The sequence below is a fragment of the Ambystoma mexicanum genome, chromosome 3q (assembly GCF_040938575.1).
Source record: "Ambystoma mexicanum isolate Mex_15411 chromosome 3q, UKY_AmexF1_1, whole genome shotgun sequence".
Taxonomy (NCBI): domain Eukaryota; kingdom Metazoa; phylum Chordata; class Amphibia; order Caudata; family Ambystomatidae; genus Ambystoma; species Ambystoma mexicanum.
In genome coordinates, this window is record NC_090926.1 from 1,338,613 (window position 1) to 1,359,019 (window position 20,407).

General features: G+C 48.1%; 1 protein-coding gene across 1 annotated transcript in view; it reads right to left on the minus strand.

The window, feature by feature from the left end:
• Positions 1 to 590: 590 nt before the first annotated feature.
• Positions 591 to 20,407, minus strand: part of LOC138582001 (chondroadherin-like) — a 162,243-nt gene continuing 142,426 nt past the window's right edge. The window contains exon 4 of the mRNA XM_069652894.1: positions 591 to 2,497. Coding sequence (XP_069508995.1) covers positions 1,625 to 2,497 — 873 coding nt within the window. The 3' untranslated portion in view covers positions 591 to 1,624. The remainder of the gene's footprint in view (positions 2,498 to 20,407) is intronic.

The window sequence follows — 20,407 nt, forward strand, 5'->3', positions numbered from 1 at the left end:
TTCTCCACAGTAAATGGCTGCACCACATAAGCCTGAAACACAGTGTAATGCATGCACGCTTGCACACTTTATTCAGAAGATGCTTGCGTGAAACAATTCTGGGATGTGAAGACAAGTAGGGCAATACACAGAGATGTCTTGTACAGGTATGAAATGTTCAAGCATCCGTATGTTGTAATTGTTTATGGACTCCTTGATTTCCGGAATAAGGGGTGTCTAAAATGAATGTTAAAAACAAGGAAAGAGGGTGTTTTATAAAAGTGGGGGCGAGCATGGGTACACATTTAAACTGAGAGTGCCACCACCGGGAAGGGGGGTTCTGTGTATGAAATAGCACACCTTTGGGGTGCCTAGGCCGAGATATCGCACTTTCTCTGGAAATCCGCTTCCAAAGAGTGCACTAATTCGGTGTGCTGATTGGGTCACTGTGAACGGAACCTTGTGTGTTAGTTTTCATTGGTGTGTGGCCGAACAGAAACAAGCTTTTTGGAAGCTTAAGTTGGGCTACCACAAGACACTGTGCAACACACCCATGTGATGAGCCATCCAAAAGCTTGCTGTGTTGAAAGAAATACACTGGAGGCTGGAGATCGGAAGAAAAGCAATTTTATCAATTGTCTACATTTTCCAAGACTCCAACAACCTGATTCCTGCACTGAATTATGTACATTGGCTCTGGCTTAGTTCCACGTAGGTTGCCTTTCACTTCTCTCTAGTGTGAACCCCAGACGGAGCGAGGCCTATTCATGAACTCAAGATGGCCGCCCCTTGCCTAGTAAGATGGCCGCCCCTTGCCTAGTAAGAAGTATTGAAAGAAGGCTACCACTGTTCATGTGAGATCCGCGTAAAAGCCCATGAAACATCTTTACCCGTCGCATTGGATGTACAAAAGCATTCATTTGGCGTCCCTTGATTCCACCACGTTTTTTTTTACTAGAAGACTAAGGCTCTGTACACCATTATGAGAAATCTCAGCTGTGGAATCCACGTTTTGTGCGCAGGTGTGTAACTACGTGAGAGCATTTTGAAGTTTGCAAAGGTGATTGGTGAATATTGGAAGCTGCTGTGAAGTGCTTTGCTGGATGGATGGATGGATGGATGGATGCAGGCTGGCCTGGAGTGCATGAGCTCAGAGAGAACGTTGGAAGGCAAGAGTGTTGATGTTGGAGGGAGGCAATGCTAGTCTGCTGGCCTTCCAACCCAGGCAGTTGGAAGATGTGGCCTGGGTGGTGGGAGCCAGTGTTCCTCTCCTATAACTTAAGGAAACTTGATGGAACACAAATAAAATAACTCATAAGGTAACTTACCTGAAGTGTGCAGAGTATCTTTATTTGTGAGGAACCCACTGGCTCCCACCACTCAGGCTACATCTACCAACTGCCTGTGTTGGAACGCCAGCGGACTAGCATTCCCTCCCTCCAACATCAACACTCTTGCTGTCCAACATTCTCTCCGATTTCATGCACTCCAGGCCGGCCTGCATCCATCCAGCAAAGCACTTTACAACACACCTCCCTTCATTACCTGAAACACATATCACAAAGCACTTCACAACACAAGCAAAGGGAAGGTATCCTGGCTGACTTCAGACAGAAATGTGATCTAGTAGTGTTACACCTCATGGTCAAAGAGTGACATATCTCGGGGTGGACAAGACCGTTGGTGAGGTGGCCAGGCGGCAGTCCAGCTTATCCTCGTCTTCCGTTGACCATTGGCTGGCGGCAGTGACAAAGATTTTCCGGTCTTCCTCAATGCTCTCATAGACACCGTCCAGTTTGTAAGGGTCCGGGTTGTAGCGCTCACTCTCAAAGCCATCTTCATCAAAGTGCCGCTGGAAACCAGCCTGTCTCGAGCGGAGCTTGTAGGCACCTGCCAGGACCAGGGCCACCAGGACAAGAATAAGGACAGCCACTGCCACACCGGTGCCTAGGGCAGAGTGAGAGGGTGTAGGTTGCATATGCACTGGCTGAATGTGCCCACTCCACCCACTAGTATGGCTCATGGCACACTGCGTAGGATTTGGGTTTGTGCACTGTGCCACATGCTTACTCAGTGGGATGATGCAGACTTTGTAATCTGTGTCCATGTGCAGCTGGTTGAGCTCCACCTCTGCCAATTCTCCAGTTACCCACAGCACCTGCACAGCCTCGCCCGTACTGTACCGCACCTCGACCTGGTCACGCTCACCAATCGTGGACCATGTGACCATCAAAGCACCTTCTCCCTTTGGCCGCACCGCCACTTTGCTGATCAGTTCGGCAAGGCACGGGTCCCACCTCTCTGGGACAGCATTGCTAGCTGGCACAGGATGCTGAACGGGCGGTGGCTGTGTTGCTTTGGTGGCAAGAGAGACGATGGTTGTCCTGGTGGTGGTTTTTGGGGTTTCCATGACCTGAGGTGGGGTCCTTTTTGCTGTTGTTGCAGAATAAGTGGGGACCTTGTAGGGCGCTGCCGTGGTGAGATGTGAGCCGAAAGCTGGGCAAGTCAATTTCTGTAGCTGGAGAAAAAAGTGAGAGGATGCTTAGAATTCTTTTCTACATGGTCTTATTTACCAAACAGTAGTGGAACCAAGTTGTACATCATGAAATTATACAAAGCAAACACATTACAGTGCACTTTTCATATTGTCTTTGCTATGAGCACAGTTGCCATTGGCTACTTGAGCTTACAATATATTTTTCATACGGCACATACCGTGCTGGTGAAAGGTGACACATTGAGGGTGGTGCAAGATAAAAGCCCCCCTCCCCCCCAGTTAGTTTGCGCACCGCTCACTATCTACCAAGTGCCCCCATCTTGTTGCTCTGTGAGCCAAGCTCTCCACACAGCCATACACAGTCCAAGGAGCATGAAGGCCAAGAACCAGTTATGTGAGGAGTTATGGTATGTTAATAAAGTTTATAAAGCGCAGCTATCACCAACAAGGGCATTGTGGTGCTAGAGAACTCAGGGCAGAAGAAAGAAAGGGGGTGTAAAAAGGAGGCATACATTGATTACAGAGAAAACAATTACAGAGAGGGAATTTAAACAGCGAAAAAAACACCAAATATTTGTGGAAACAAAGATGGGGTGGGGTAAGGGGATACAATGGTTGGGCTTAAACACATGGGGTAATGGGGGCTGCGGGGAGACCCCCACTAATAGAACAAAGAAATAGGTGTTTCGTCTAGAAAAGAAACATTTCCACGAGATGGCGGAAGGAAAGATGGTTATCGGTCGCTGGACGGGCAATAGGGGCGTTCGTTGCATAACATAGCAGCCGCCACAGAGAAAGCACAGCCCCACATTCTAGTGCGGTTGAAGCGCTGAACCTGAATGAGGAGGGCCTTTTCAGATGGGAGGGCCTGAGGGATGGAATTTGACCTGCAGGTATTCAGCCGCAGTCCTGCAAAAGGTATGGTGCACAACACAGAGGGCTTTGAACTCTATTCTTTTAGAGACGGGTGTGGTGTCACGTGCCCATGTAGTTCCGGGTCACGTGACACAGGAAAAATAAAGGTACCACCGGAACTGGCGTCAGAACGCCAGTCCGGGTTTATGCACCCCAACGGAGTGGTCGTGTCTTATTTTGCCTTGCGTGCTGCGCGCCATCGCGGGCCCATCAATGCCCATCTCTGGATGTCGGATCTGCATGCTGACCAGCAGACCGACATCACACTGGCAACGAGGCCGTGGAACGGTCCACGCTGAATCAACCATCCAAGACATAAAGGCTGCGCAGCCCCAACGGTGTGGAGTCGCGTACCTGCTCGCACTACACCTGCGAGACCAAAAACGCAGGAACAACCTCCGCGTATCACACGCTTATACGCGGATGTGGGTGTGCCCCAACTGCACGCTCACCACCGGAGCAGAACGAGGCCGCGGGCCATCAGCGACATCACGGCAGACCGCGTGTAGTACGCGCCCCATCAACGACTGCCACAACAACGCTGGTGCTCCACCCGCGTATGCCAGCCGGAGCTCAGCATCACACGCGCACTATCAGCGCATCATCAGATACAAGGAGACATGTACCTGCCTGTAGAAGCACCCGTAAGAGCAACGATCAAAGTTGCGTATCATACGCGTGTGTACGCGCGTATCCCGACCAGAGCCGCGTGTCTTACACGCACCGCCAGCATCCGTCAGTCCTCCACGTGGCTGATGCAGGGATGCTAACAGCCTTCCTCCAGGCCCCACAACCTCACCCCTGCGCTTCCACCATCATTGTAGGAGAAACTGAGGAGACACCTACTAGCCAACATTCCTTTTGTCTTCTTACCTGTTCTTCCAGGACAAGCAGTGACATTCTGGGACACCTGCACATCATACTAAGAAAGCAAAGGGCTCAGAGAACTCGAGTCTCCGCTGCAAGTGGAAAAAAAAAAAAATACACCGATGAATGTGCCCCAATAACTACCCTCACAACAAGGCACGCACCCTGCACGGAAGACTCAGCACAACATGTCTAGCTCGGGGACCAGCCCTGCGAGAGCCAGCATGAGTTTTTCCTCCAGAAAGAGCCTCACCACAGATCACCCAGACCCAGCGCTAACTGCACTAATGCCGCCTTTTGATCCGTTCACCACGGGAGCAGCCATGAGGTGGGAAATCTGGCAGCAATAGTTCGAAATGCACCTTGATGCCAGGGACATCACCATAGCAAAAAAGAAGAGTACTTTCCTCCTGCTCAATGTTGGGGCTGCCACCCTACGCCTATTCAACGCCACCCCGGACCGCTGAGATCACAACAACTACGATGCGGCCAAAGCCGTGCTCACGAACATGTTTAGGCCAGATCTCAAATCGGACTATGAACACTTTCATTTCTGCACGGCCAGGCAGCGTGAGAAAGAAACCGTGGACCTATTTCATGCTCGCCTTTGCGAAATGGCAGTCGGCTGTGAATTCCCGGACGAAGAATTCGCAATCCGTCTCCAAATAATCAATGGCATATCCTCGGAAAAGCTGAGAAGAGCTATACTCTCAGAAGAACATGCGCCTGTCTCGCATCCTAGAAATGGCGCGACTCCGTGAACAGACAGAGGACCAAGTTGCAGTGATCGAGGCAGCAATCCAACGACTCCCGCTTGACAACCCCAAGCCAACAGAAGACGTTGCAGCCATATCCAAACACCAGAACACTCGTGCAAAATATGGCCAGAAAACACACATGGAATAAAGCGTGCAAATGGTGCGGCGGCCCATGGCACAAAGGAGAGTCCTGCCTGGCATGGGGGTCCACGTGCAGAAAATGCAACCGTCTCAATCATTATGCTGCAGTCTGCCTGAACCTGCCAAACCGAAACGACAAGGAGACTCCCTCCCGACCGACACAAGAGCGCCGGAAGAAGTTTGCACCAAGAGAATCTTCATACCAACATAACCGCAAAGGAAAAGCCAGAGCCGTCGACCATTCGCAAAGACCCTCTGACATGAGCGATAGTGACGACAGCGACGACAGCATATCCCCTGAGAGGAGGGAGAGATGGAAGAAGGGGAACAAAAGAATACACTGAATACACCTCATATCAGCCCTCAAACCACACCGATCACGACAAAGGAAGAGGCCGTCGTGCACAGTCATTTCCAACGGTGAGCCACTGAAAGTAGTCATCGACACTGGTGCAACGGTGAACGTAATGCCAGCAACAGCCTTCAGCAAACTTCACCCGAAGCCCACACTCCACAAGAAGAAAGTCCGACTGTAGGCATACGGATGCAAGAATCCCCTACCCGTGAAAGGATCCTACAAGTCCGATTTCACCCACAAAAACACTAACTGCCGCACGCGCATCTATGTCGTAGATGCCGGCTGTGAGATGCTACTTCGCTGCAGGACGGCAGAAAAACTAAAGCGGATCCATTTTGCATTCGACCTCCAACACAACGAACTCGATGACCTACTACAACAACACAAGAAGCTATTCCAAGGCATAGGGTGTCTAAAAGGCCGAACCATCAAACTGCACATAGACCCCACCATAGAACCAAAGGCCGTACGACACCGACGGATACCATTTCACCTGAGAGAAGCAGTGGAGAAAGAACTGGCCAAACTTGAAGAAGCAGGAATAATAGAAAAAATATCAGGACCGACTTCGTTGGTGTCACCCATGGTAGTGGCCCAGAAACCCAAGCAACCTAATGCAGTAAGAATCTGTATAGACATGAGACTTCCCAATGCAGCGATAGGAAGAGAACGCCACATAACCCCAACGATAGATGAGCTCATTGTTGACCTCACAGGTGCCACCCTATTCAGTAAACTTGACCTCACATCCGGCTATCACCAGCTCAGATTAGCCAGAGAATCCAGATATATCACCACATTCTCTTCTCACCTCGGCCTAATGAGATACAAACGGCTCAACTTCGGGATATCGTCAGCCGCAGAGGTATTCCAACACGAAATTCCAGGGTCATCACAGGCCTAGTCGGCACCACGAACATCAGCGACGACATGCTTGTGTTCGCGTCAGACGAAAGAGAACACCACAAATGCTTAGCAGCATTGTTGGGCAGACTAGAAGAAGCAGGTCTAACGCTAAATGCAGAAAAGTGTGTTCGCGAAGGAGGAGCTGTGTTTCTTCAGATACATTTTCAGCGCCAAAGGGGTATCCCCTGACCCAGCCAAAGTCAACGACATAAAGAACACAAAAGCTCCCGAGTCTGCCACTGAGGTGAGAAGTTTTATGGGAATGGCGACATACTGTGCGCGTTTCATTCCAGACCTCGCCAACATCGCAAGCCCACTCCGAGAACTGACTAAGAAGGACCAAAAATGGGAGTGGACAGCAACCCACCAACAGGCATTCCAACAAATTAAGGACACATTGTCAGCATCAACAACCATGGCATTTTTCAACGTAGAAAGGCACACTGAACTCCTTGTGGATGCCAGCCCGGTCGGCCTAGGGGCAGTGCTGACCCAAACAGACAATGAAGGAAATGTGTTCCCCATCGCATTTGCCAGCCGAGCACTCACCAACCCCGAGCAGAACTATGCACACATAGAGAAAGAAGCCCTAGCTATTCTCTGGGGATGGCGTCATTTCAAAGTATACCTTCTAGGAAAGCAAGCAAAAGTCTTCTCGGATCACAAGCCCCTGATCCCGATATTCCGAGGGTCTGCTCCCCATCCACCAGCACGCATTGAAAAATGGATGCTGCAGCCCTATAACATTGAAGTTGACTATCGCCCAGAGACAGACAACCCAGCTGATTACTTGTCCTGTCACCCGAGGCCTGCCACGGAAGGAGAACAACGCCATGCAAAAGAAACCGATGAACATGTATGTCACGTGATTGCATGCGCCCGACCAAGAGCCCTAACACTACAAGAGGTAGCGTGTGAGACAGAAGCAGACCCCATCCTGCAGCACACCACTGCTGCCATCCAGTCCGGCAACTGGAAGAACTACCTTATGTCCATAGCTCAACGCACCACATCAGCTCAGGCAAAACTCTGTGCACTATTCGGAATCCGACATGAACTATCTGTCGCCCCTGAAGGAGTGCTCCTCAAAGGACACTGCATCGTGCTACCAGCATTGCTTGAGGAGAGAGCCCTCCGGCTAGCCCACAGTGGACACCAGGGCATCGTCAAAACAACGGCATACCTCAAGTCCAGAATGTGGATGCCCAACATACAACAAAGAGTAGTTGAGCTGGTGGAATCCTGCGCGGCCTGCCAAGCTTCCAGGAGACCAGAAAGCCCAGAGCTCATCAGCAGCGCTCCAAGAAGTAACAAACGGTGGGACGCGGTTAGCATGGATCACTGCACAATTGCTGGCGAAGGATGTTTACTCGTGGTGATCGACGAGTTCAGCAGATATCCGGAAGTAGAATACGTGGCGTCCACTAACGCAGAGACCACAATCCTCACACTAGAAAAGATCTTCGCGACACACGGGATCCCGAGAAAAGTGAAAAGCGACAACGGTCCATCCTTCACCAGCCAGGAGCTACGCAAATTCTTTAAAGACATAAATGTAAAACACCAACGAATCACCCCCAGATGGCCCCAAGCGAACGGGGATGCAGAAAGATTTATGGGGTCGCTCAATAAAGTAATCCGCATTGCCAAAGAAAAAGGACATCCGTGGCTGAAAGCCGTGTATCGGTTCTTAAGGACACACAGACAAACCCCACACTCATCTACAGGCATCAGCCCTGCTGCCCTCATGCTCGGAGTACCCATACAGGCAGAACTCCCAATACACCCTCAGTGGGTAGCTCCCGAGCCAGACATCCCGGCTATAGACGCCATGAGACTAAAACGGAATGAACAAGAAAGCATCGCCAGGAGAGCCTGCCACAGAGAGCTGACACCAGGTGACACTGTCATCGTCAAAAATCGAGCGACACCCAAGAAAATGTCCCTCAATTTTGAGCTCCAACCCTGGACGGTCAGTACAACGAACCACAGCATGGTCACCGCCACCCGAGGAAGTGAGACAGTGACAAGAAACGTGTCACACTTCAGGAAAGTACCAGCTGAACTATGGGAAGAACATGCAGAGTCCCCGAGAAGAGAAGCGACAACGACATACACGCTTCGCGACCAAACGCCACCCAGAACTCAGACCGCACCGAGAGTGTCCGAAGCACCACACCAGCAAGAAGACCAGGAGGAAGTCGTAGCTCCGAGAGCAGGCACACCCGAGAGAAGAGGAAGCAGATACCACTTGAGAGAAAAACCCAGACCTTCATCCCGTCTCCAAGGATACGTAGTAGACGGAGTATACATACAGAGAACCCTGCCAAAGTAGACTCTAAATATGTAAAGAATACTTTACCCAGTTGTGACAGTTGATGTTTTAACAGTTGTGTAAACACCTCCAAGTTGGGGAGGAATGTGGTGTCACGTGCCCAGGTAGTTCCGGGTCACGTGACACGGGAAAAATAAAGGTACCACCGGAACTGGCGTCAGAACGCCAGTCCGGGTTTATGCACCCCAACCGAGTGGTCGTGTCTTATTTTGCCTTGCGTGCTGCAGGCCCATCAAGGCCCATCTCTGGATGTCGGGTCTGCATGCTGACCAGCAGACTGACATCACAACGGGAAGCCAGTAAAGAGTGGAGAATCGGGGACATAGAGGCAGGAAGTGGGGTAGAAGTGGCAGCTCTGGGGGGGAGGGGGGGATTTTGTAAGATTTGAAGATGGTGTAAGAGGTAAGCTGGCTGCGCAAGAAAGAGAATTACAGCAAAGTCCTAAAAACAGAAGATGACAATCAGGAGCACTGAGATGGGCCGCCAGAAGGGGGAGATCAACTGTCCCTGTGCAATCAGCTGCCCCCACTGTCTGGGTCCCAGACACCTGACACTAACACCCCACCGCCCCCCGCCACTACCAATTGCACACTGCACATGGTAGCCAGTCTTTTCACCTCCATGCTGTATGGCCCGCCTCAATATGCTTCACACAACAACAGCCCATGTGTCCCATAAATCTCAGACTGTCTTTCAATGTACTCCAACATCCCTGTACTCCCCCGGCCCACGGGTCCTAGTCTCGCCGCACTCTATCTCCACAGGCCTCAAGCTCTGCCTCCATTTTCACTAGGGACGTTCCCGTAGGCGGATGCTATCAATAGTGATTCGGTTCATCAACTATGCCGCCTAGCCCCAAGAACCAATAACTCAACTCATCCTCATGCATATTGGCACAAGGGAGTCCTTACTTACCACCTCTAAACCAATCAGAATGCTGAAGTGCAACCAACCTCTGTAACTGACCTCATGCCAAGGATTCTGAGTTTAGCAGCAGCTTCACATGTGAAATTGACTACACGCATTTGTTTTATTTCATCACAATATAATTGCTTTATGGACCTTGGGACTTGTCATTATGGATAATGCCTTTCACAAACTTACTGTCCTCAACTTTACATTGTGCAATAATTTAGGGGAAGCATTATCCCACTATAAGACCCCCCCCTCCAATATGCTTAAATATGAAACATATTTGAACAAATAATCATGTATGACAATTCCATATATTCTTGCAAGCTAGAAACTAGCTCTTCGTTTAGTTAGTTCTGTGGCAATCCATGCAGGCGCTGAGGCGAGTATTACTGTAAACCATTTTCTCGTGGGCCAGGACGAATAGGAGAGAGTTTGAGTGATTAATATTGCTGTGGCAAAGTCACCTGTCTGACTGTGGAAAGTGGGGGCTGGGTACCTCCCTGAGCCAGTGGATGATGGGCCTGTGGGCAGAGTAGAGGTGATCCCCGGGACTGAGGGGTTCCTCCATTGCATCATATCACACGAGATGGACACTTGTATTCACAGCACTTATAGTTTTTGATGGATTCAAAATAAGGAAAAATATTTTGTGTGAAGGAACACGGATTACCTATTTCTTGTTCAATTGTCCCCAACGTATCTCGGTTTAAAGGACACATTTTTTTGCAATATAGAGGAAGCGGTGGTCACGAGTATTCACAGAAATCCCTTAATCCCTTTAAGAATTGTCAAAGGGTCAAATAAGCCACACACCATCCCGAGTAGGAGAATGCATTGGGTTAGCTGGGGCTCAGTATTAATACTCTGATTCCCAGAATCCACCAATGGATGCGATGGGAAACCTGGATCCAGAAGAATAAAACGCAGATTTGGCATGGGGGTGGGGGCGTGGGGGGGTTATGGAGGAATACAACCCTAAAGCCAGAGGGAATATTAAAAGGGCTGCAAGGCCAAGTAGTTAGGGCCGGTCAGGAAAACCAGTTGGAATGGGGCTGCAGCCGCCATAATCCCGCTCTTCCTCAAAAGAAAAACCAGGATCAGAGGGGTGAGATTACAGTTTCAGGGATAGGGAAACTGTGGGGATGATCTGAGCACCCTACAGTAGTAGTCACTCCAAGGGGGATCGCTCTGGAGAACTTGGACCTCTTTTCCATAGGATAGAAGGAAGTGCAACAACTCCCCTTCTTAAGCACAGTGGAAGGAAAACAACTTTACAGCCACCCCCTCTCGCCAAAGGAGTTTACAACATTCAGACAGACCTGCTAAAGACATTATAGAGTTAAAACAAGCCTCAAGAGACAACCCCTCTGAGCAGCAGCAAGGGATGGAGAGCAGCAAATATACCCCAGCCAAAATACAGAACATTCTAGAATGTTCTCCAAGTCAGCGGCTGGTCTATTTTTAAACTTCCCACAGGGGGGACCGATATACACATCCCCCCCAGCCACTGAGCATGCTCAGACCCGTCGGGCGACCCCTCCAACCAGTCGGAGTGGAGCTGTTCAGCAGCACCCTTGTATAAGCCCCAGCTGAAGGTGCTGACAGTCCATAAGAGGTAGGAAAACCATGTGCCAATTAACGGGAGGAGGTAACATCAGAAGGGAGGAAAGAGGTGGCAAGACCGGAAGAGTAGAAGAAGATGGTAAAGTTTTGATTAGAGGAAGGCAAAGCGAACATTAGGACTAGACAGGATGGTGTGCAGTAATGGAGGTCACTGGTGACATAAGCAGGAGCTGTAGTAGTAGGGTGTGGAGAAGGTCTAGAGACAGCGATGACTTCAGGGGAAGGTGGTGAATCCTGGAACAGTGGCACAGGGCAGTTGGTGAGTAGTGCAGAGGAGACGGGAAGGACACGGGGCGCTCCTGAAAGACATGCCAAAAATATCAGGACCTAATTGGCCAGGCTAGGAGGATGCGACGGGTCAGGTCGGCCCTAGACAGGCCCAGAAGGTGGGTGGAGGAACAAGATGGGTTTAGGGAGAGTATTGACAGTTCAGAGAAGGGTCGGGGAAAGAAGTGATGGCTTTGGTCACTGTGTCCTAGGGATCCCTCTCTAGCTTGCTATGCTAGACATGGTCAAGGACCAACCCGCTTAAGAAGCTCGGTTACAGGAAAACACCAGGAGCACCACATCCCATCAGGTCCATCCTAAGAGAAAAGCGTTCGAGAACGCCGAGAGCCTGCAACACCCAGGGAGGGGGAGGTGGCATAATCTCCTTGGAAGCATAGGAAGGATTTGGGAATCCATAAGCCTTCAATGACAGAGAGGGGCGAGGCTAGGGGGAGGACAACTGGAACTTGGGCACCAGAGTTGACTGGCCTGACACCAGGGACGTCATTTCACCAAAATGCCGAGGGTAGCGGAAGTGACATCACACGACCCTTGACCCCCCCGATGACATCAGAGGAAGTGATGTCATTTAACCCCACCCCGAAGTGATATCACGGGAAGCGATGGAACACGACATTTCACCCGTTGACAAAACAGGAAGTGGCATCACATAGACATAGCATTGTACACTACAAAAAATATGGCTACGATATCACTATAATGTGATGTACATTTCATACATGAATGGATCACCATATGCATCGTTGGGATCAGTGTGTATAGGCCCATGCTACCAAATTACTGTGAATGCAAGCAGACGCCCATGACCAAATGATAATGATGTGTTATTATATAGCACTTGCGCTTAAGGGCTTTATGCAGAAAAAATATACACCCAATATCTCCCAACCTCTGTTGGTACTCATTTATCGACCTCAGAAGGATGAAAGGCTGAGTTTAGGCATTTAAGAACAGACTAAATCAGTGACTCAACCCCCCGAAGTGTGCCTGAAATAAACCTTTAATGAGTCTAGCAATTATTGTATAGAATTCCAGAAAGACACATTATTTGGTATTCCTATTCTTTCTTATTTAGGATCAGTGCTCAAAGTGCTAGACTTGTGGCACTCCTGTTCTTATTTTACTTGTCTTTTTAAGGGGCCTAAACAAGAAAGCCAGCCACTCCAGAAGTAAAGAGCCACATGGTGCTGGCCACAGCCCAGGAGATTGCATTGAAAAAAAAACCCGTTTTTTTTAGAGGTCGCTGGGGAGACCACAAAGGTCGCAGTTGCGACCTCTAGTGACCCCAAAATGACATTCCTGCCTGACACCATCCCCAGCAGGAAGGACGTACCCGGAGAAGACGAACCAGCTATTTTCTTAACTTTTATTTGCCTGGGAAGTGCTCAATTATTGTTTACTCTGATCCCTGTACAGAAGCTGCGGTAAAGCCTTCTAAGAGAAACCCTATGGTCTTGTTGTTCCTACTGATGCCAACATTCCCCCAGGCTACGCCTCTGAGTTTCTATATATTTTTTAATTTTATTTAGCGTGTTACAGTTTGTTACAAACTTTTTTTTACACATAAAAACAATTCACTTGTCATTGCACATACAGAGTTTGTCAGCAGAGTCTTTGTTATCATGGTTCTGATCATAGTCAAATGCATTGCTTCGTAATTCACCCTTTGATTTTTAGCACATGTGAGAATACGGTCCCTTCAGGGGTTTCTAATATTATTATATCAAGGACGTTTATTCCAGCACAACCAAAGGATTTTTTTTCACCTAGGAGAAATAGGCTCTACCATTCGTCGACAGATAGTGAAGTCATGTTTTTGATATTATTTCCTAGATATAATGTCCTCTGTGATGTTAAGCCCGGACAAACAGTTTATAAGTGTTTCACTTATTCTATGTTCGAGGAGAGCTGACAAAACTGGCCAGCATTGTCAAGGCAATTCTTTTGTTTTCTTCTGGTAGATGTGGTAGAGGTTAAGCCCTAGCTGTAGGAATTGGTTCCTATGGTATCAACTAGGTATTTTTAGCAGATATTTTAGCACTGTGTTCACTCTGCGTGGTTCAATTGGAAAACACAATAGAGGTTTGTACTTTGCTCTTGAGTTAGTGTTTCAATCCAGTTTCTCTGTTGAACTTTTTTTTCACTAAGTCAGGGTTCGTCATCAAGGTTCCTAGATCCACATCCTTGTCTTCCAGGTGAATTGTGCACATTTTGTGCCATTCATCCATCGGCCACATATAGGTGCCATTTGTTGGCCTGAATGGAATGTGTTATGGCTTCGCTGAGTCTTTCATTATGAGTTTCCCGAAAAATGATCAACATTTCCATTGTGTTACTAAATATAGGGATTGTAGACCTAATCCATTTATAATGACACACATTGGAGTGGATTTGGGTAGATGTAAAAAGCACCTTTGAGCAAATTCCACGTTGTCCAAATTAAACGCAATACTGCTTCCCCGCCGTATGTCAGCGCAGGAACCACTTTTTGTTTCTAAAACATTAGTAGTGGCAGATTTGTAAATTTTCCGTATCGTGCATGAATTATGGCTCCTTGTGAGGCAAGCAAATGGATTTTCGATTTAAGGATGTTTATCCAAATTGCTTCAACCAAATGCCTTATTAAATTGAATGCCTAGATATTTGATTGAGTCAAGTTGGTCCAACACTTTGTTCCATACTTTCCCATTGAATGATCTAGTTTTCTTACGTTCATGTACAAAGCTTATGATTTTTGATTTCTTGCTGTTGATTAGTTCTTTAACATGTAGTCTTCTAGCTGGTTTATTGTGTTGGAGTCCTATTTGAGTGCGATCAATCAACACTAGATCGTCTGCATGTAGGATCCATGCAATGTGTTGATCTGCTAGGTAAAGATGACATATTGTGGACGCCAGAGGGAAGCCTTGTTTCGCACCTTTGTCTGTTTTTATTTCAGAAGATAAATTGCCTTGTTTGTGTAACCGTATGCGGATGGAGGTGTTGGTGTTGAAAGCTTTTATGATTTCTACAAGTACATCGCGACAATTTCATCCACGCAAGTTGGTCCATAGTTTTGACTTATTCATACTATCGAAGGCCTGTTAGAGATCGATGCATGCCAGATGTAGATTAGTTTTATTTCTGATTGTTTGTATCCTTAGAACATTTAGAATGAAAAGATTGAGATCAGTTCCTGTTCCTTTTGTGAAGCCAGTTTGCCTTTTGTCCATGATGTTATTTTTGTTTGCCCAGCACACGCAACGTTTTTGAATGTGTGCTGCAAGCACTTTTCCGATGACATCTAATAGGGCAATGGGTCTGCAGTTTCTGGGTTCCATTCTGTCTCCTTGTTTGTAGATCAGCACTATAATGCCCTTCGCCCAGGATTGTGGTATTTTGCCAGTTGTTGTTATCTTCATAAATATTTCATATATGAGTTTGAGCCACTCTTCCGATGCTTCCTTTAAGATGTTGTTTGTGAGCCCATCTGTTCCAGGTGCGTTTGAGGCTTTCAGTTTTCTAATAACTTCACTTATCTAAGATTGATCCATTTTGATCTTCCATGGCTGCTGGGCTTTCGATGTACATGTGACTGTCTTTTTATTCACGTCTATGGATACTCTGGTATAATGTTCTATCCATTGGTCTTCAGTTACGCCACTGCTCAGAATCGCCTGTTGGTTTAGGGTTGTTTTGTTCATCAGGGCCCAAGTCTCTCTACCGTTTGACTTATAGATTGCCTTAAGCATCTCCTCCCCTTGTTAGTGTTCTCAATGTAATCGGAATGCAGATGTCCAGTTGCGATAACGCTGCTTTATTTGCCTAATCATACATGCTCTCAGTGGTTGTTGGGTCGTGTTTGCTTTTTTTGAGATTTTAAATGTTAAACATGTCTTATAATGATTCATTAAGAAAACCTTTTAAGCGAATAATGGACTCTTCTGTTTTGATTGGTTATAATATTCACCCTAATAAAGAGATGTCTGTAATATGCAGCACATATATACCTGTGTGCAAGGCTTGAGCAGTTTCTGTATGTAGGCTCCAGTACTGCGTGTTCGCAGCCTGTGCTACAACGAGCAGACTGCTTTCAGAAGACCGGCACGAACGTTGGTCAGCCCGAGGCACAGTATCTGCGAGTGTCGTGTCAGGGACGCCCTGGGTCTGGAGGACGGCTCCGGCAACACATTTTTGCCGGAGCTCAGCTCTGTCTTGTCTTGTTCTGGCCCATTCCCTGCACTGAGTATTACTGTATTACTATATGTTTAGCATTCAGTGCATTTGCGCATGTGTCCAGATTCCGGTTTTACGTTTGTATTCACAAGCAAGCTCCGTTTCGGGGCATGATATGATATGGCATTTATAACGCGCCTATACAAAAGTGTTTCAAGGCGCGACGAGGCAAGGGAGGGGGAACAGACGGAGGCCAGACAGCGGTCTTACTAGGCCAGGTATCAATCAGATTGCGCAAGTGCATGGGAAGGGGGAAGGGGAAAAGTGCGTAGGGGGAGGGGAAAGAGCAGTACATGGGATAATAGAATAAATAAGGTAAATAAAAAAAAATACGGCCAGCTGGTGGCAAGTGCAAGGTAAGTGCAGACATAAGTGCTGGTAGGGGGACTGTAGGGATACAGAAAACAGTCCCCAGGTGCAGAGGTTGCCAGGGAGGTAGTGCATGTGTGCAACTGGCAGGGCATGTGCCCGAGATCAGAAGGGTGGCCAGATAACCAGTGCAGTTTCAGGCAGGAATTCACTAGGGGAGAGGGGGAGAGATTGCAGAAACAAAGAGGAAGGTTTTAAGGTGCATCCTGAACCGGAGATGGTTCTCCTCAAGTTTCAGGGTAGCAGGGAGGCTGTTCCAGAGGGAGGCCCCAGCCGAAGAGAGAGATCTAACACCAACTTGTTGCTTGGAGAAGCGACTGACCCTGATGGAGTTGGAGACAGATGAGCGAAGAGCTTAAGATGGAAGATATTTAGGAAGAGAGAGTTGAAGTTATTGAGACCGCAGGCCGCAGAAGTCCTTATGGACAATGCAGAGGGTTTTGAACTTAATCCTCGCAGCCTCTGGGAGCCAGTGCAGAGAGTTCAGTCCTGGAGAGATACGATCCCTGGGCTTGAGGCCAAGGACAAGTCTCGCAGTCCTGTTCTGGATGAGTTACAGAGGGCGGAGCGTAGAAGCAGGCAGATTTAGAAAGAGGCTGTTACAATAGTCCAGCCTAGGGAGAACCAGGACTCTGGAGACAGTGAACTTCTGCGGGAAGGAGAGGAAAGGAAGAATACCTCTGGGGAAGTTCAGCTGGTAGTGTGACTTCTTAGAGACGTCAGAGATGTGAGGAGAGAAGGAGAGTGTGGAGTCGAAGATGACTCCAAGGTTTTTAGCCTTGCAGGTAGGAGCAGGAAGAGGCCCAAGAGAGGCCGGCCAGAGAGTGGCAGGAAAGGAGGGAGCGGGTGTACCGATGAGGAGAATCTCAGTTTTACTGGCATTAAGGCAGAGATCATTGGCGGCACACCACTCCTGCATAGCAGACAGACAGTCAGAGATGAGTGAAGGAGAAGAGGTGGCTGAAGCTAGCCTGAAAATGAGCTGAGTGTCATACGCATAGCACTGGAAGATGGGGCAGACAGCAGCAATGTGGTGGGCAAGAAGTTCGAGGTATTGGTTGAACAGCCAGCGAGAGAGGTTGGACCCCTGGGGAACACCACAGGTAGAGATAGAGCTAGAGGAGAGGAAGGACCAAGTTGGACCTGGGAGGGCCGACCAGAGAGGAAGGAAGCCAGCCACACCAGGGCCTGACCGGTGATACCCGGGTTATCACAGAGATGGTTGAGCAGGATGGCATGGTTAACTGTGTCAAAGGCAGAAGAGAGATCAAGCAAGATGAGGACAAAAGGGGTGTTGGAATCGAGGTTGGAGAGCAGGTCTTCACGGATGTTCAGGAGAGCAGTTTCCGTGCTTCTGGCAGATCTGAAGCCATACTGATGATCATGAAGGTAACCAACAGATTCAGTGTGGAGATTGAGCTGGGAGATGGCCAGCTTTTCCAGGAGTTTGCCCAGTATAGGAGTGATGGAGATTGGGCGATAGTTAGCCGGGCAGGACGGGTCGGCAGTGGGTTTCTTAAGAAGAGGGCGCACAAGGGAGTGCTTCGGGGGGGTGGGAAGGCTCCAGTGGTAAAGGAGTGGTTGCAGAAATCGGCCAGAGCAGGAGCCAGGGAGTCGATGTGGTCCTTCATAGCTTTGGAGGAACAGCGATGAACCTGTTTTGACGAGACTTTCATAGATCGGACTTGTTAGAAACCTCATTTGGGGAGAACAGGGTAAAGGCAGAGAAGGAGGGAGGAGAGGTGGCCGAAATAGGGCCAGAGGAAGAGCAGGGAGTTGTGGGAGGAGGGGGAGAGGAAGAGAGAGAGGACAGGGGACAGGAGTTTTAGAGATAAAATGGGAAGCCAGAGTCGTGCAGAGGGCCTGGAAAGGGACAGGAGAGGTAGAGACTGCAGCAGGATTGGCCAGTTCCTTGCAGATTTTAAAGAGTTCAGCCGAGTTGTTAGATGCTGCAGAGACGCAGGCTTGGATGTGAGCTCTCTTCTTGGTGTGGACAGAGAGCCGGTATTGCCTTTGGAGCAGGCGGCGGGCCAGTTTGTCAGAGGATGAACCACAAGCATGGCAGCGACCACCATGTCTATACATCGGATAGTTCCTTTCCTCTCCATTATGTAATTTTTGTGGCTGGTAACATAGTGCTCTATTTAAAGGTGCAAACTGCCCTTACCGTCTCCGCCGCCCGATATCCCCGTATTACTGGGTTATTATGGGCGGCAGAGAGCCTTTAAGTCCCCATTCTCATGGAGTCCGGCTCCATGCCTGAATCTCCGGCACTGGCATTACTGGTGCCGGTGATTGAGGCATTTCTAGGGGCCTCTTCTCCTGGCTGGTCAGGCCTGCCGAGAGATCCATGGCCCCGGTCCGGATAAAATGCTGGTGCTGAAATTACCATCATTTTTCCCAGACCGGCAAAACCGTAATGAGGGTCCTTGGGAGTTAAGCACTTCATTGCACACCAGTCATCAATGGTGTGTGAGAAAGCCCCCTGCAGAACCCTGGGTGTGGAAGGCTGAATAGCTAAAGGGTACAGGTGTCACTGTCCCGTTGTGAGATGCTGGGCTGGGGACAGGTGGGCGGGGGGGAAGAATTCCCTAGCTAACCCCACCAGGTTACTGGAGGGAGTCAGGGGGCTCGCCACAAGGACACACCAGAGAATACTGTCCCTTTCTGTGATTTGCAGAATGATCAGGCGGTAAATTGGTTTATCAGAAACTATACTGCCATGCTGGATACCCTAATCCAAGATTTCAAATTATCACCAAAACAGGGAAAATAATGCAGGAGTTGGAGCCGTCATCATCTTCCGAGAAGAATTGCAGTGCTCCAATATCCCCAGGAAGGGGTACACTACTTTGCACAGGAGTTTATCAAGTGTAGCCCAACCCTATTTTGACCATTGTTGATGCCACTGTCTACAGACCACCACAGCACCGCCCTTGAGGTAGAGATTCAATGTTTTTTATTTTCAAATAAACAAAAACATAACAACAATTGAATAGATCATATCAACAAGGAACCTAAAAGCATCTGATACATGTTAACAAGCACAATAATATATCAGATCAAATCAGTACCAAGATCATTTAAAAAAGGTAAGAAATAAAGGAGCAAGAGAAAGAAGAAGAAAGAAAAAGAAAATAGAGCAAAGATGAAAGAACCAACACATAATTATATTATCAAGCATTGCTACTCGTTAATAAAGCATCATATAATGTTCCAAAGAGTGAACCATGTTGGTATCATAGCTCACAGTCCAGAGACCTAATAGTCCAAATAATTAGGCATACATCACCCATATACCTCAAGGAAACTTCCCCAAATGTCTCAACGTCTCCTGAATCTTTGTAAATGGCCTTCTCATAAGTGGAAACAGTGAGTAGTTCTTCCACCCACTCGTCAATGTTAAAGGAGCTGCTTGACTTCCACATTCTCTGTATCATCCTCTTGGAGATCATACACGCCCGGAGCAACCAAGTTTTCTTTCCGAAGGTAGAATCACCCAACTGAGATATGTCACCTAAAATCAGAAGGGAGCCAGATAGAGGGTTTGTACAGTTCAAAACCAATCCTAATCTTTCACATACATGTTCCCAAATGTTTTTGTTTTTGGGCAAAACCACAACAAGTGACTGAGGGAGCCACTTGCACCTTTGCACTTCCAGCAGAGATTGTCCGCCAAGAGTTGCCTCCGAAATAACTTAGCTGGTGTCCAGTAGGATCTAAAGAGATTTTTTGTTTGTGATGCCCTAAGGCCCCAGTCCAAACTCATCAAGCAAATGTTTTTGCAGCAGCATTGTCAACATTTTTGATCAATGTCCTCTCCTATCTCTTCTGCCCAGACATTTGGCAATCTTAGATCCTCTTTTCTGCATGCCTTCAAGAATCCATATAATGTGGCAGCTGGATGGAAAGCACTTGAACATGTCTGCAGTGCCAATCAGGCGACATTTTGAGTTTTCAGTTGAGGCATTTCAAGACAACTTGACACAATAGTTTTCAATTTCCTATATTCAGCAAATGTACAATCCGCCATGTTATGAGATTGGCAGAGTTATGTGTATGAGATCCAATTCCCCGCTTCTATAAGATCATGGATGTACTTTATGCCCGTCAGGAACCATTGCGGCCAAGGCCAAAAAACAAAAAAAAAATGTCCCCTGACATTTCAAGGCGGGGTTGAGCCAAATGGAGTCATTCAAATGCCGATAAGGATCTGCATTCATACGCTTGGATATTTCACA